The 17,113-nt window shown below is 45.1% G+C and overlaps 1 protein-coding gene across 7 annotated transcripts in view; it reads right to left on the bottom strand.

Moving 5' to 3' along the window:
• DIAPH2 (diaphanous related formin 2) overlaps nt 1–17,113 on the bottom strand; it is a 1,435,719-nt gene that overhangs the window by 147,913 nt on the left and 1,270,693 nt on the right. For 4 of the 7 annotated variants that reach the window (XM_063938356.1, XM_063938358.1, XM_063938359.1 and 1 more), the window contains one exon: nt 10,550–10,868. The exons of 2 other annotated variants lie outside the window; for them this stretch is intronic. In XM_063938356.1, the coding sequence (XP_063794426.1) occupies nt 10,756–10,868 (113 nt within the window). In that variant the 3' untranslated portion in view covers nt 10,550–10,755. Of the gene's footprint in view, nt 1–10,548; nt 10,869–17,113 lie in introns of those variants that run through there. One more of the 7 variants, XM_063938357.1, reaches the window with a different exon arrangement.

The raw sequence follows: 17,113 nt of genomic DNA, 5'->3' as shown, positions 1-17,113 counted from the left end.
CTGTCTGTCTGCTGACCTGTGTCTCTCGTTCCTGCATTGTCTGCCGTCCTCTGTCTCATTCTAACACCTGACACTGTCTGTCTGCCGTCCTCTCTCTCATTCCAACACCTGACACTGTCTGTCTGCCGTCCTCTCTCTCATTCTAACACCTGACACTGTCTGTCTGCTGTCCTCTCTTTCTAACACCTGACACTGTCTGTCTGCCGTCCTCTCTCTCATTCTAACACCTGACACTGTCTGTCTGCTGTCCTCTCTCTCATTCTAACACCTGACACTGTCTGTCTGCCGTCCTCTCTCTCATTCTAACACCTGACACTGTCTGTCTGCCGTCCTCTCTCTCATTCTAACACCTGACACTGGCTGTCTGCCGTCCTCTCTTTCTAACACCTGACACTGTCTGTCTGCCATCCTCTCTCTCATTCTAACACCTGACACTGTCTGTCTGCCGTCCTCTCTCTCATTCTAACACCTGACACTGTCTGTCTGCCGTCCTCTCTCTCATTCTAACACCTGACACTGGCTGTCTGCCATCCTCTCTTTCTAACACCTGACACTGTCTGTCTGCCGTCCTCTCTCTCATTCTAACACCTGACACTGTCTGTCTGCCGTCCTCTCTCTCATTCTAACACCTGACACTGTCTGTCTGCCGTCCTCTCTCTCATTCTAACACCTGACACTGTCTGTCTGCCGTCCTCTCTCTCATTCTAACACCTGACACTGTCTGTCTGCCGTCCTCTCTCTCATTCTAACACCTGACACTGTCTGTCTGCCGTCCTCTCTTTCTAACACCTGACACTGTCTGTCTGCCGTCCTCTCTTTCTAACACCTGACACTGTCTGTCTGCCGTCCTCTCTCTCATTCTAACACCTGACACGGTCTGTCTGCCGTCCTCTCTCTCATTCTAACACCTGACACTGGCTGTCTGCCATCCTCTCTTTCTAACACCTGACACTGTCTGTCTGCCGTCCTCTCTCTCATTCCAACACCTGACACTGTCTGTCTGCCGTCCTCTCTCTCATTCTAACACCTGACACTGGCTGTCTGCCGTCCTCTCTTTCTAACACCTGACACTGTCTGTCTGCCGTCCTCTCTCTCATTCTAACACCTGACACTGTCTGTCTGCCGCCCTCGCTCTCATTCTAACACCTGACACTGGCTGTCTGCCATCCTCTCTTTCTAACACCTGACACTGTCTGTCTGCCGTCCTCTCTCTCATTCTAACACCTGACACTGTCTGTCTGCTGTCCTCTCTCTCATTCTAACACCTGACACTGTCTGTCTGCCGTCCTCTCTCTCATTCTAACACCTGACACTGTCTGTCTGCCGTCCTCTCTCTCATTCTAACACCTGACACTGGCTGTCTGCCGTCCTCTCTTTCTAACACCTGACACTGTCTGTCTGCCATCCTCTCTCTCATTCTAACACCTGACACTGTCTGTCTGCCGTCCTCTCTCTCATTCTAACACCTGACACTGTCTGCCGTCCTCTCTCTCATTCTAACACCTGACACTGTCTGTCTGCCGTCCTCTCTCTCATTCTAACACCTGACACTGTCTGTCTGCCGTCCTCTCTCTCATTCTAACACCTGACACTGTCTGTCTGCCGTCCTCTCTCTCATTCTAACACCTGACACTGTCTGTCTGCTGTCCTCTCTTTCTAACACCTGACACTGTCTGTCTGTCTGCCGTCCTCTCTCTCATACTAACACCTCACACTGTCTGTCTGCTGACCTGTGTCTCTCGTTCCTGCATTGTCTGCCGTCATCTGTCTCATTCTAACACCTGACACTGTCTGTCTGCCGTCCTCTCTCTCATTCCAACACCTGACACTGTCTGTCGTCCTCTCTCTCATTCTAACACCTGACACTGTCTGTCTGCCGTCCTCTCTTTCTAACACCTGACACTGTCTGTCTGCCGTCCTCTCTTTCTAACACCTGACACTGTCTGTCTGCCGTCCTCTCTCTCATTCTAACACCTGACACGGTCTGTCTGCCGTCCTCTCTCTCATTCTAACACCTGACACTGGCTGTCTGCCATCCTCTCTTTCTAACACCTGACACTGTCTGTCTGCCGTCCTCTCTCTCATTCCAACACCTGACACTGTCTGTCTGCCGTCCTCTCTCTCATTCTAACACCTGACACTGGCTGTCTGCCGTCCTCTCTTTCTAACACCTGACACTGTCTGTCTGCCGTCCTCTCTCTCATTCTAACACCTGACACTGGCTGTCTGCCATCCTCTCTTTCTAACACCTGACACTGTCTGTCTGCCGTCCTCTCTCTCATTCTAACACCTGACACTGTCTGTCTGCCGTCCTCTCTCTCATTCTAACACCTGACACTGTCTGTCTGCCGTCCTCTCTCTCATTCTAACACCTGACACTGTCTGTCTGCCGTCCTCTCTCTCATTCTAACACCTGACACTGGCTGTCTGCCGTCCTCTCTCTCATTCTAACACCTGACACTGTCTGTCTGCCGTCCTCTCTTTCTAACACCTGACACTGTCTGTCTGCCGTCCTCTCTCTCATTCCAACACCTGACACTGTCTGTCTGCCGTCCTCTCTCTCATTCTAACACCTGACACTGGCTGTCTGCCATCCTCTCTTTCTAACACCTGACACTGTCTGTCTGCCGTCCTCTCTCTCATTCTAACACCTGACACTGTCTGTCTGCCGTCCTCTCTCTCATTCTAACACCTGACACTGTCTGTCTGCCGTCCTCTCTCTCATTCTAACACCTGACACTGTCTGTCTGCTGTCCTCTCTCTCATTCTAACACCTGACACTGTCTGTCTGCCGTCCTCTCTTTCTAACACCTGACACTGTCTGTCTGCCGTCCTCTCTCTCATTCTAACACCTGACACGGTCTGTCTGCTGTCCTCTCTCTCATTCTAACACCTGACACTGTCTGTCTGCCGTCCTCTCTTTCTAACACCTGACACTGTCTGTCTGCCGTCCTCTCTTTCTAACACCTGACACTGTCTGTCTGCCGTCCTCTGTCTCATTCTAACACCTGACACTGGATGTCTGCCGTCCTCTCTCTCATTCCAACACTTGACACTGTCTGTCTGCCGTCCTCTCTCTCATTCTAACACCTGACACTGTCTGTCTGCCGTCCTCTCTCTCATTCTAACACCTGACACTGTCTGTCTGCCGTCCTCTCTCTCATTCTAACACCTGACACGGTCTGTCTGCTGTCCTCTCTCTCATTCTAACACCTGACACTGTCTGTCTGCCGTCCTCTCTCTCATTCTAACACCTGACACTGTCTGTCTGCCGTCCTCTCTCTCATTCTAACACCTGACACTGTCTGTCTGCCGTCCTCTCTCTCATTCTAACACCTGACACTGTCTGTCTGCTGTCCTGTGTCTCTCGTTCCTGCATTGAATGATGGATGGTTTGTACCACTCGATGGTCACAGCTGGGAGGTGCTGGCCAATAAAAATCGGTAGCGGAGCTTAGCGGGAGCTGGGGGTGGGGCCAAGCTCCATGCCAGGAATAAAAAAAGTTGTGTGTGTGTGTGTATATATATATATATATATATATATATATATATGTGTACTCAGCCATCGATAGCAGGGAACCATTGGCTCTCTGTCATCGATGTCAAAGCTATCGACAATCGTTAGCCATCGATAGTTGACAAACATCGATGGCCATCCCTAGTCCAGGGAGCTGCAGTAACCTTTACTGCATCAGTGGTATTTTCGTACATACTTTGTAGCAATCGCATAACATACTGCCATAGATGTGTATACTCAGCTGTCTGCGTATTGCGAGATAAACAACTTGCATAGTAACAATAGATCAGCTATTAAATGCGGGAACATAATAACATGACAGACAGTGAATGACTGCAATAGCTGTACTTACCATAAATGTGGCAGGAAGCTGAAGTCATTGATGGGGAGCGATACATAGCGGATTGTATATACTATACTATATAATATACTCTCTCTAAGCAAGAGGAACCTGTACTTTTTTTTAAACGCATAGTACGTAAGACTTTGTTAAGTTTTTAACAAAACGAACAACTATTTAATTAGCCCAGTATCATGATTTACTACCATAGGCCCACATTTATCAAGCCTTGGAGAGTGATTAAATTGCACAGTTATAATGGACCAACCAATCAGCTCCTAACTGTCATTTTTCAAACCCAGCCTGTAACATGGCAGGGTCTGATTGATACTTTATCACTCTCCAAGGGTTGATAAATCTGGACCTACAGTATGTATGTATTTTTGTCTGCCCTGATGAGACGTTACGTATACTTTGCTTGAAGAAAAAAAAATTGGAAGGTTTAATTGGATATTTAAAATAGACTTTTATTCCCTTCCTCGTGTCATTATGCAGTAAGCGCAGAGATACAGCACATTAGCGCGGACCAGGTTTATTACACTAATGAAACGTCCTCCCCGGGTGCAAGGTAAGCACACTATTTTTTAGTATCCCATCTAAAACCTTTATGTCATATTTAAATGACATTTAGGCTAGGTAAAGAAATTACACTTTATGAAGACATTTTTCTGTCTCTTCGCAGCTGAACTTTGACCGGGATTCAATAAGAAGGCTCCGAAATATATTCAATAATGTATTATTTAATGCATCTCTGTTGCCTTTGGGAAGCTTTCCTTTTTCACTTGAAATGACCAAAAGGTCACACACATTTTATTGCAAATATAAATATTAAAGGGAAATTGCTGCCCGTATTTTCCGCAGACAGAAGCCATTTGCACTTACTTCCCAGTTCAGACTTAATGCAATGTGTGGCATATTCTAAAAACACATTCATCCGTTGCAGAGGGACTGATGTATGGACCTAGGCTGCACAATATAGCAGCCAGGTACTCCAAGGACTGCAATAAAAGATAAATAAATTATATAAATAATATATATACTGTATCTCATTGATTTGTTTTTCTGAGTATTCTAATCGCAAGGGGAAACCAAACGGATCTGAAAGTAATAAAATTTTGATTTCAAAATAGTCACTGTATTCCGATAATGCGCGCAAGGTTTGGAAAGTCACCCCTCCTCTTACGTCTGTTATTGATGTAAAATACCTTATAGTGGGGGCAATTCCAAGTTGATCGCAGCAGGAATTTTGTTAGCAGTTGGGCAAAACCATGTGCACTGCAGGGGAGGCAGATATAACATGTGCAGAGTGAGTTAGATTTGGGTGGGTTATTTTGTTTCTGTGCAGGGTAAATACTGGCTGCTTCATTTTTACACTGCAAATTAGATTGCAGATTGAACACACCACGCCCAAATCTAACTCTCTCTGCACATGTTATATCTGCCTCCCCTGCAGTGCACATGGTTTTGCCCAACTGCTAACAAAATTCCTGCTGCGATCAACTTGGAATTACCCCCCGTGTAAGAGCACCTACTACAGTAACATCGCCCCCTCCTGGTGACGACCGACAACTGCGGGCGCATTTTCCTGGTGCCTCCTAATTAGCACGTGGAAGCTTATTTATTACGGACAGCGGTGCGACAAGTAATGCCAATGCCCGCCAATCATGAACTGAATCTCAGGATGGCATTCGCTGGTGGTGCCCACTACAAGAAAAATTCTATTTTTAAAGCAAAGTATTTTTCCAGCTTTATTTTTCATTTTTAACGTTTCATTTCATTGTTTTTCTAAGTCGTACTTGTTGAATCCTTAACGGGACACCCACGTCTGGGCGCTAGAAGCCGGTTTACACAGGCGCTGAGTGACAGCTGACTGGTCTGGCGAGTAATAGGACCACTCTTACTGCTACCACCTAGGGTCCAGGCCAGGAAGAAGATTTTCCATAGCTACAATGAGCAGCCAAATAAAAATTAATTTAAAAAAAAAAATCGGTCTTCATAAATTACCCGGTTAATAATTGCCAATAATTTAACAATGTGGCAGTAGGGGTCCTTTACATAATGAGGAGTAATTAAAGCTACCCCTCAAGCTTGGTTTATATTTCGGAATGTCTCCCAACTATTGACTGGATGGGCGTATAGACTGGATGCGGTAGGGATGCCAGCAGTCAGAATGCCGGCGCTGGAAGCACGACATGCGGCCACAGTGCCGATGCTGGAACTCCGACAGCAGATGAAATGACGATGCAGGAATCCCGATTGTAAGTATGCCGCCCACTGTTAGTGTTAGGGAAGGTAGATTTAGGCACCCCCAGGAAGGGTCAGGCTGCCAGGGAGGGAAGGTTAGGTTCAGACTGCGGGGAAGGGAGGGGTAGGTATAGACACCACCAGGGAGGGGTAAGGCTTAGACTGTGGGGGGGGGGGGGGGGGGGGGGGAGTGGGTGAGGCTTAGGCTGCTATAAGGGAGGGTTGGGGGGGAGTGGGAGAGGGTAATTCTACTTATCTAGCTCCTGTTGGAATTCTCTCCATCGGGATGCCGCAGTCGATCTTCTGACCACCGTCATACTGACCGCTGGTAAAACACATCACACCATATACAGTGCATCCTGAAAGTATTCACAGCGCTTCACTTTTTCCACATTTTGTTATGTTACAGCCTTATCCCAAAATGGAATAAATTCATTTTATCCTTCAAAATTATTCGCACTAAATACCCCATAATGACAATGTGAAAAAAGTTTTTGGGTGATTTTTGCAAATTTATTAAAAATAAAAAAATAAGAAATCACATGTACATAAGTATTCGCAGCCTTTGCCATGAGCTCAGGTGCCTCCTGTTTCCACTGATCATCCTTGAGATGTTACTACAGCTTAATTGGAGTCCACCTGTGGTAAATTCAGTTGATTGGACATGATTTGGAAAGGCACACACCTGTCTATATAAGGTCCCACACTTGACAGTGCATGTCTGAGCACAAACCAAGCATGAAGTCAAAGGAATTGTCTGTAGACCTCCGAGACAGGATTGTCTCGAGGCACAAATCTGGGAAAGAGTACAGGAAAATATCTGCTACTTTGAAGGTCCCAGTGAGCACGGTGGCCTCCATCATCCATAAATGGAAGAAGTTCGGAACCAGCATGACTCTTCCTAGAGATGGCCGTCCATCTAAACTGAGCAATTGGGGGAGAAGTGCCCTAGTCAGGGAGGTGACCAAGAACCCGATGGTCACTCTGTCAGAGCTACAACATTCCTCTGTGGAGAGAGGAGAACCTTCCAGAAGGACAACTATCTCTGCAGCAATCCACCAATCAAGCCTGTATGGTAGAGTTGCCAGACGGAAGCCACTCCTTAGTAAAAAGCATATGGCAGCCCGCCTGGAGTTTGCCAAAATGCACCTGAAGGACTTTCAGACCATGAGAAACAAAATTCTCTGGTCTGATGAGACAAAGATTGAACTCTGTGGCATGAATGCCAGTCGTCATGTTAGGAGGACACTAGCACCGCTCATCATCAGGCCTATACCATCCCTACAGTGAAGCACGGTGGTAGCAGCATCATGCTGTGGGGATGTTTTTCAGTGGCAGGAACTGGGAGACTAGTCAGGATAGAGGGAAAGATGAATGCAGCAATGTACAGAGACATCCTGGATGAAAACCTGCTCCAGAGCGCTCTTGACCTCAGACTGGGGCAACAGTTCATCTTTCGGCAGGATAACGACCCTAAGCACACATCAAATATATCAAAAGAGTGGCTTCAGGACAACTCTGTGAATGTCCTTGAGTGGCCCAGCCAGAGCCCAGACTTGAATCTGATTGAACATCTCAGGAGAGATCTGAAAATGGCTGTGCGCAACGCTTCCCATCCAACATGATGGAGCATGAGAGGTGCTGCAAAGAGGAATGGGCGAAACAAGGTGTGCCGAGCTTGTGGCATCATATTCAAAAAGACTTGAGGCTGTAATTGCTGCCAAAGGTGCGTCAACAAAGTATTGAGCAAAGGCTGTGAATACTTGTGTACATGTGATATCTTTGTTTTTTTGTTTTTAATAAATTTGCAAAAAATTCACGTTGCGATTATGGGGTATTGTGTATAGAATTTTAAGGGAAAAAAAAATAATTTATTCCATTTTGGAATAAGGCATAACAAAATGTGGAAAAAGTGAAGCGCTGTGAATACTTTCTGAATGCACTGTACGTTCCTGCTCCAACTGCTATGCTTAATAAAAGTGATGATCGATAAATAGAGAGATTTTATAAAAGAAGGCAAACAGAGGGGACTCTAACATAAAACATATCTTATGGAAAATGCATTTTGTCCCAGGACAGATTCAGGAACCCTGATCATGTCATATTTAATGAGAGGTTCAGCAACTGAATTCCTGCTGAATAACAGCACTGACAGTATGTGCGTGTGTCATTAGATACAGGAACAACAGAAAGAGAACAATTCTCTGATTGATGTGTCCACGGAAGCTGTCCGTGCACATCTGCCCACAAGGGGTGCTGTTCTATTGCTGCCTAGGACTGATATATCCTCTTAACCCTGCCTAGAGCTTTTTGCATAGTCAATATAATACTTCTACATAGGCAATGTACCCGTGTAAGTTTAGATCTCTCTCTACCTACCATATAAACAACTCAATGCTATATTTAAATGACCGTATCTTCCTGCACTCTGCAATTACTGATAACCATTTCACGTATTTCTTAAGAGTTATCGTTCTCTAGGTATAAAGTGACCTTAACATTAAATCAATACTTACATCATCGGCGGCGTGATTTACTCCGGACACCGTTAGCATGATAACAAAATGACGCTTGGCAGCTTTTGCTGCACAATCCTGGAGCATCTTTTGGTGCTGAATAATGCAACATATTATATCAGAAGAAAACACATTGCCGTATTCTCTCTTGCCACAAATCAGAAGTATAAACTTTCTTTACAAGGCCTAATCCCATTAAATGAATTGCATTTTCTGTGGCGACATTTGTTTTCATGCGGGTTAGTGTCAGCTGCACGTTCACCTCTCTGCCTGCTTACATCTGTGCATGTATTCCTGTTCCATCTCAGCAGTGAATTACACGATTACTATCTACAGTTCCAAATAAACAAACGGCAGCTTTTTTTATTTTGTATAAAATGTACGCGTGTAGCAGAGCCGTGGGAAACGCAATCAGTAAATCAGTGGGGCTGTATGATTAAGGGGGGGAGGGAGTACAGTTGTGTTTGTATTTTATATAGCGTGAGAGAAAGAAAAAGAAAAAAAAAGACAATCAAAAATATCCCGTAGCGTCGCTGTGCGTCATCTTACAAGCTGTATACGGATCTGCCTGATGAATGTCTGGCATCATCTAATAACGTATAATTAGATTTAAAACAGAGTTTATGAAAAACAAACAAAAACAATCATATAATTTCCCCAACTACTACTCATATAATAGTCACCATGGGGCCTAATCCTCATTGGGGGCCGGCTTTGCAAGTTGCAGCGGTGGATGCTTAATTATCAGAGCAATTTAGAGGTCCCACATGGGCACAGCCAAATGTCACGTGGTGGAGGGATTCACTCAGATCCTTCATCGCACACCCTGGACCTTCCTCCCATAGGAAAAAGGAGGACTCTGAGAATCAGTGCCATCTGAAGATAGCATTGTTCTGAAAAGTTCTGAAAACTTACACTTCAATAACAGGGTAACAGGTAGCCAAAGGAAACCGGATAAGTCCCACAAAAGACATTTGTCAATTACTTAAGGTATTTCTTTTTTACCTGCTTGACTCTGTGTTTCTGCTAATCAACACATTAATGTGGGACACATGTATAAAGGAAAAAGTAGATATGTGCACTGGACCATTTTTTGCTGGATTTGGATGTGGCTCTGATTCGTCATCCGGCTTTGAAATTTGATTTAGCAAACCACCGTAACTAGTTTTGGATTTGTTTTTGTTTTGTTTTTTAAATTGACAAAAAAAAAAACTAAAATCACATAATTTGGACCTTATTTTTGTCCCTAGAGTATTATTAAGCACAATAACATTATTTTCCAGTTATTTTGACAACCTCACAGCTCACAATTTTGTATTCACCGATACTGGCCAAAGGCTGCAGCGAGCTGGCTGGTTACTAAAGACACAGCAGCATCACAAACACACGGCATTTTATAGCACATCTATGAAACACTGTCACAGCGTATTTGAGGTAAAGTGCACCAAACAGTACAAACAATAGATACATATTTTTATTTTTTATTTTTTTTGCAGCTCGGTTCAAACTGTGTGGATCACAGGGCTCAAAAATGCATGTGAACAAAGGGCACTAGAGTAAAGCGCACCAAACAGTACAATTTACAGCAGAGTACAGTGCAGCATACAGCAGCGTGCCCCCTATACACAGTAACTATACAGAGCACAGTCACTTGTGAGTCTGGAGTCTCTAGACACAGCAAAGCCAAAACATCAGAGTACAGTGCAGCATGCACCTATATACACTGTCACTATACTGCACAGCCACAATTAGTCTGGAGTCTCTGGATGACACAGCACAGCTCATACAGCAGAGTATAGTGCAGAAAACAGCAGCGTGCCACTATATACAGTTACTATACTGCACACACAGCCAGTTTCTGGATGGACACAGCCTGAACAGCAGAGTATAGCACAGCATTCAGTAACGTGCATTGAGTGAAATGGCGCCAAGTGGGGCCTTATATAGAATCCAAGTCCTGCAAGAATCTGACACCAGGAAGATTACGTTAGTCCTAGACATGGGAACAGAGTCTGGTGGGAACACCCGAGAAGAAGCTCGGGTGGACTCGGATCCCGATGTTCGGAGCAGTCTGGATCCCTGGAATCTGGAACGCTCATCTCTAGTAAAAAGCCTATTCATTATAAGGACCCTGATGTGTTAGTTACCAGTTGCCCGCCCGCACCTTGCTACTGGAAGGAGATCTGGAGTGCGAAGATGATTCTGAACGGATACCTCCATTTGCAGCAGGCCTCTCTGTACGCATGCGTGAACTGTGCGTGGGGGATGGGGGAGTGAACAAAAATAGCAAGAAAGTCTATTAGGTGTTAAAAAGAGCCAAATGTAAACCATAACAAGCGTCTACTGTATTTCAGATAATAAATACCCAGAAAGTTAACATGAAGCCTGCATTGCAGGCTATTCCCATCTGCCGCTTAAAGTGTACTTATAGTGGACTCAGCAATATTCATGAGAATGCTGCCTCTCTGAGGCACGAGGCACTTTGTGTATGTGTACTGTAACATAGGCAGCTGGATGGAAGTCTGCAGCGTGTTTCCTGACAATCATTGCTGTTTACAGAAATAGTAGATTACAAATACTCAACTTGCATAAATATCACCATAATTATCTAATGTCTTCTGCGGAAACATCTGTAGCTGAGACACACACAGAAGGGAACATTCTATATGCAGTAAAGTGGAGGAACAATATATTTCCCCAACGTTTGTGCCGCTCTGCAGCTGGCCGACGCTGTCACTTGTAAAACCACTATAATCTTTTTTCCTCTCTTTTATCAAAACGTAATCTTTGATATACAAAAAGAAAAGGCTGACACAGAAGAGACTAGACGAGCCTACCATGTACTTATGACAATAGCTGCTCTTCCTACTGGAAAACAAATGCAGGATGCTTCTTCACACACTGAGATTGCTACTTTGGTGACAAACATCTGCGCTCGCGCCTTTTACTTTCCTGCCACTTTATTTCTATGTGTAAAAGAAAAATGCAGATGTAATAATGACTAGCAGGCTCCTTGGTGCGTTGAAGTGGTGGTGCACCTTCAGAAGACTCATTTATTAATAGGGACACAGAACAATGCAGATGTAATAATGACTAGTAGGCTCCTTGATGCGCTGAAGGCGTGGTGCACTTTCAGACTACTCATTTATCAATAGGGACACAGAACAATGCAGATGTAATAATGACTAGCAGGCTCCTTGGTGCGTTGAAGGGGTGGTGCACTTTCAGAAGACTCATTTATTAATAGGGACACAGAACAATGCAGATGTAATAATGACTAGTAGGCTCCTTAGTGCGATGAAGGGGTGGTGCACTTTCAGACCACTCATTTATCAATAGGGACACAGAACAATGCAGATGTAATAATGATTAGCAGGCTCCTTGGTGCTTTGAAGGGGTGGTGCACTTTCAGAAGACTCATTTATTGACAGGGGCACAGAACAATGCAGATGTAATAATGACTAGTAGGCTCCTTGGTGCACTGAAGGTGTGGTGCACTTTCAGAAGACTAATTTATTAGTAGGGACACAGAACAATGCAGATGTAATAATGACTAGTAGGCTCCTTAGTGCGATGAAGTGGTGGTGCACTTTCAGAAGACTAATTTATTAATAGGGACACAGAACAATGCAGATGTAATAATGACTAGAAGGCCCCTTGATGCGCTGAAGGCGTGGTGCACTTTCTTACAACTCATTTATCAACTCGTAAATTCTTGAAATTCTTCACTGATCCCTATATTTCGTTCCCCCACACAGCAATGGTAATTGAATTACAGACAACCACACATGAAAATTTGAAATTGCATGTCCAAACAAGTCTGTGAAGGAATTCCCAAACCAAAATATATATCTTACCACCCGGTATGGTAGAGGGTAACTATGTAGAAGAACAAACTCCTATATACCCCAACTTTACCATTTATTTTTGCCTCGTTGGTCACAATGGGCACATGCCTTAGTTATTATGCAAGCCTGCGGAACGTCCCGGCATTCTGGAGAAGATGAATTTACTTGGTATAGGCTAACTCGAAGCTGATTGGTTGGTATAACCAATCAGCTTCGAGTTAGCCTATACCAAGTAAATTCTTCAAAATTATAGCTAGAAGGTAATTGTTTGGTTGCTATGAGCAACTACTCCACTGGTTTCAGTGCTTTATACAGCAACCCCCTCTATTTGTGGGGCTTCAGAATGTGGGAACGTGCCACAGTCACCGGGGCATCTGACGGGGTCACAGTGGCAGGTGGGAGCCAGGCTGTTGGATAAGATGGTAAATAGGAAAAGCAAGTACATGTCTTCATGGAAAATTACATCAAAGCCGACCAATTACCGACACAAGACTGACATGCTGTGCGCAAAACCAGTAAGTAAAGCAGCAAGGCACCTCATGCCTCCATGGCGTCACTAGTTCTGGGCCTCATTATTGGACGCTGGTCTTTTGTGCAGATATACTGTAAAAACCACTGCAAACTCCAGGAATAATGCTGTAAAATGTCTATTGCTTTACTATCATTGTAATCTAAACATAGGACATCTGTTGTTCTCCATTAGTGATACCACAAATGCCAGCATGTCCTGCTACCCTCATTATAAAAACACTGGTGTATAACACATTCCACATTGAAGGTGTTTGAGTTGCTCTCTCTGCATGAGAACTCGGAGATGCTGACAGACTACAATATGCTGACAGCTCCCAGTCACTGTCACAGGCGATGCCTTCCATTACCCCCACCCCTCCCTCACAGATGCACAGTGTAATGGTTAATCTATACTCCTACTCCCAGGGCTGGGAATGGCCATAACCTACACAGTGTGGCGTCTCTCATACTAAATGTGCACTCCTCAATCATACTGTCCATCTAATTACAGTGACCGGGTAATTCATTACTCGCTAATCACCCGCGTCATCTGCAGACTCCCACTCAGCATAACACAGGCTGGACAGAGCGCTGCGAAAGCAAAACTCTTCCTAAGAAGACCGATAATTCAGTGATAATGCGTTTCCCCAATCGCTTCTAGTATCTACTAGAACATCATGCAGGGCCAGTTCTAGCCCTTGTGGCGCCCCGAGCGAAAATAGGGGCGTGGCTTCATAAAGGGGTGTGGCCAATGTGCCCCCAGTAGTATTGCCCCCAGTTTGTGGCCCCAGTAGTATTGCCCCCATTTGTGGCCCCAGTAGTATTGCCCTCATTTGTGGCCCCAGTAGTATTGTCCCCATTTGTGGCCCCAGTAGTATTGCCCCCATATGTGCCGCTTTAAAAAAAAAATAAAAAAAATAAATAAATACTTACCATCCCCGCTCCTGATTCCCGACCACTGCTGCTCTCCGTCTCTGGCCGCTGGCGCCGCTCCTCTGATCTATGGGAGAGACGTCATGTCTCTCCCATAGAGAGGTGGGGGGGGTGGCACCACCAGTAGCGGATCTTGCCACGGCGGCAGCACCCTCCGGATGGCGGCACCCCGGGCAAAAATCCTGTGTGCCCGTAGCAAGATCCGCTACTGACATCATGCTACACTTATAGCGCTATTATGACATGTACAACTGCAAAAGACACCAAGAGGGGCAAAATATGAAAGTGGGGGGGGTGTAGATATTTGCTGTATGTGGATAGCAGAAGTTGCGTCATTGCCATCCCTTTGATACGAGGAAGTGTTTGGTATAAAGGAATTCCTCCTACAGCCATATTGTTCAGCATGACTTGCAGTAAAGTAGCACTTCTGCAGTTCTCCAGAGTCTTCGGGTGATATGAACACAGACCACTTTACAGAGGAAAGGCATAAGCTCCAAGAGAAAACAATGCTATCTTTACAAACAAATTTACGAGTCTCTATTGATACTTTTTTGTTTTTACTTTTAAAGGGGAGATTTGCTCATTTCCAGCGAGCTTGAAAGCAACGCAAGAGATCTGCTGTGTACTGCATTTGGTTTCTCTATGATCTTGGTTACATATCTTGATACATATGCTCATGGTTCCCTCTAGTTATTATACTGTTCCTCCATAGGTGTCAGAAAGGGGAGGGGGGTGGGTCAAGGGCATGGCTCGCTCCTCCTCCCCCCAAACATTTGAGATGCGCCAGTCAATTCTGTTGGGAGAGCAATGCTTTTCCCTGCCTCTGTCACATAGTACAGAGCAGAAGGGCACTAGGCCCAAATTATAAAAATCTTCTTCTGTTCTCCATAGCTACCAATCACATAATGTAACTTCATCGTTATTAATTTAGCACATAGTGATTACAGAATATTAACTGTTCAATGAATAATCATCCCCACTGTCCATCGTTACCCTTACATTATACGTCTTCTACACACGTAACGATGTAAACATCAATTATACGTTCCACCCTTACTGTTAGGTTTTATAGGAGCTGGTTTTGTTTGGAGAGATGCATAGTCTAATTCTGGCATCTGCTTTGCTTGCAGGAAGCTAGGTGGCCATCGGTAATTCCTCCTCAAGGAATACTGGAAGCGGAACTGATGGCTAAGAAGAGGTACCTGAGATAGAGATACATCTACAGTAGGGAATTGGCATGATACTGAGCACATGGCCAAAGCAGACTGCATCTTCTAAAGTACAAGCCAAAAGTAACAAACTGAGTCCAGAATTGGGTCAACAAGATACTAGATCCGAACTGAGCTGGAATTACTTGGCACAATGAATCTAGACTTGGGCCGGAGTAGCTTAGCACAATGGATCTGGGCTTGAACCAGAATGGCTTGGCACAATGGATCTGGGCTTGAACCAGAATGGCTTGGCACAATGGATCTGGGCTTGAACCAGAATGGCTTGGCACAACGGATCCGGTCTTGAACTGAAATAGCTTGACTAAACACAGCCGCAGTAGTTGGACAATGCGCGGTCAGTGATAAACAGATACACAGCCAGACCTGGTAACTGGAGCCACAAGACGCCTTAAGACCAAACATTGCTCTGGTGCCTTCTGAGCCTCAGAAGGTGCCTTTTATCCCCCCTCACTTGCAGCTCATTGGTGGATGTGGTCAGATGGTCTGAGGCTGGCGCCAAATTGGTCTGTCCACTGGGACCAAGATGGCGATGTCCAGTGAATGGAGCTTGCCCAGTGAATGGACCTGGCAGGCAATCCCACGTGGGTACGGGAGCTGATTCTGAGATCCGGGTGCCTCTATACACTATTCTGGCATACATAGTCTGGTAGCAGTGATTGCAATCTGATACATTTACAGGGCCTCAAGCTAAACTTTACATTGTCTGCGCAGTACCCTCAATCTCAGTTATAAATGAAAATAGTATAAAATCAGTTAACGAGTCACTTATCTGCAATAACATCAGTACTCAACAAGTGTTACAAGTTATAACAAACACATCTGACAACAGAGCAGGAAGGGGCAACGCTTGGAGGGCCATGTGTAGCCCTAGGGTCACCAGCTGCCCATCACTGCTTTACAGAGTTCAAATAAAAAAGAAATGAAAAAACGGACCAATGCGTTTCCCCTTCTCCAACTTAAGAGCTTTAACACCCCTTGTGCGACGGATACATAATATGCCGAGAAGCACTTATTGACACGCTGGGATTATTATTCTACAGCTTCTCCGCTAGGACCCAACGTAATTTCCTTTTATTACTTTAATTACAAAAAAACATAAAATGATGCAGTAAAAAGAGATTATGCAACAAATACGTCAGTCTGGGTGTCTGGGGAGTATTAATGAAGTTCCTTATATTTTGGGCGCAATTACTATATTTGTGCTCCTCTATAAATAGGCTTTCTTTATATATCCCCCCGATTGCTGTTTATCAATAAAAGCAGAGACACGCGTCGTGCAATAATGTCTTGGCAGAGCGAATTTATTACCTTCGATCCTGACTTTATCTCTGGCTATTAGATTTGGGATGGCTCCGGAGTGCTCCGATGATATGAGTAAATCTCTCGTTAGCTCACGTGACTTTTCTGTTGTAAACACCAGACTCTAAAAACAAAGTGTCTGCAGCGGGGAAGGAGGACGGTGATACAGTAACAAGCGGGGCCGCAGTGGCTGTTGTGTCACGTTTGTATAATCCAGACTTAACAGAAGTTTACCACTAAAGTGAAATCACTTTATGGTGCAAGGACGCACACCCGCAGCCAACCCGGGACAGAGGTGCAGACAAGACGGCATCTTCTGCCAACCGCAAAGATGATGACCAATATGGAAGGGGCACTAGCGTGTGCCCCTGGGGTTGGCTGGTCAGGGGGGCATGGTGCCATCTGTCCATAGCCACTTGACTGCAGATTCCCTTTGAAAAGCTGGGACGCTTGTTTGGCCAGCCAGCCCTTGGTGTGCCCTAATTTCTGCCTAATGAGGCGCAATGCCACTCAATTCATTTACAAGGGTCTATTTACTAATCCTTGGATGGAGATAAAGTGGACGGAGATATAGGGGGTCATTCAGAGTTGATCGCTAGCGGCCGTTGTTCGCAGCGCAGCAAACAGGCTATAAAATGGCTTTCATGCGCATGCGTATGGGACGCAGTGCGCACG

This window comes from Pseudophryne corroboree, chromosome 8 (assembly GCF_028390025.1).
Source record: "Pseudophryne corroboree isolate aPseCor3 chromosome 8, aPseCor3.hap2, whole genome shotgun sequence".
In the NCBI taxonomy this organism is placed as follows: Eukaryota; Metazoa; Chordata; class Amphibia; order Anura; family Myobatrachidae; genus Pseudophryne; species Pseudophryne corroboree.
This window is presented reverse-complemented; position numbering and strand designations above follow the sequence as displayed.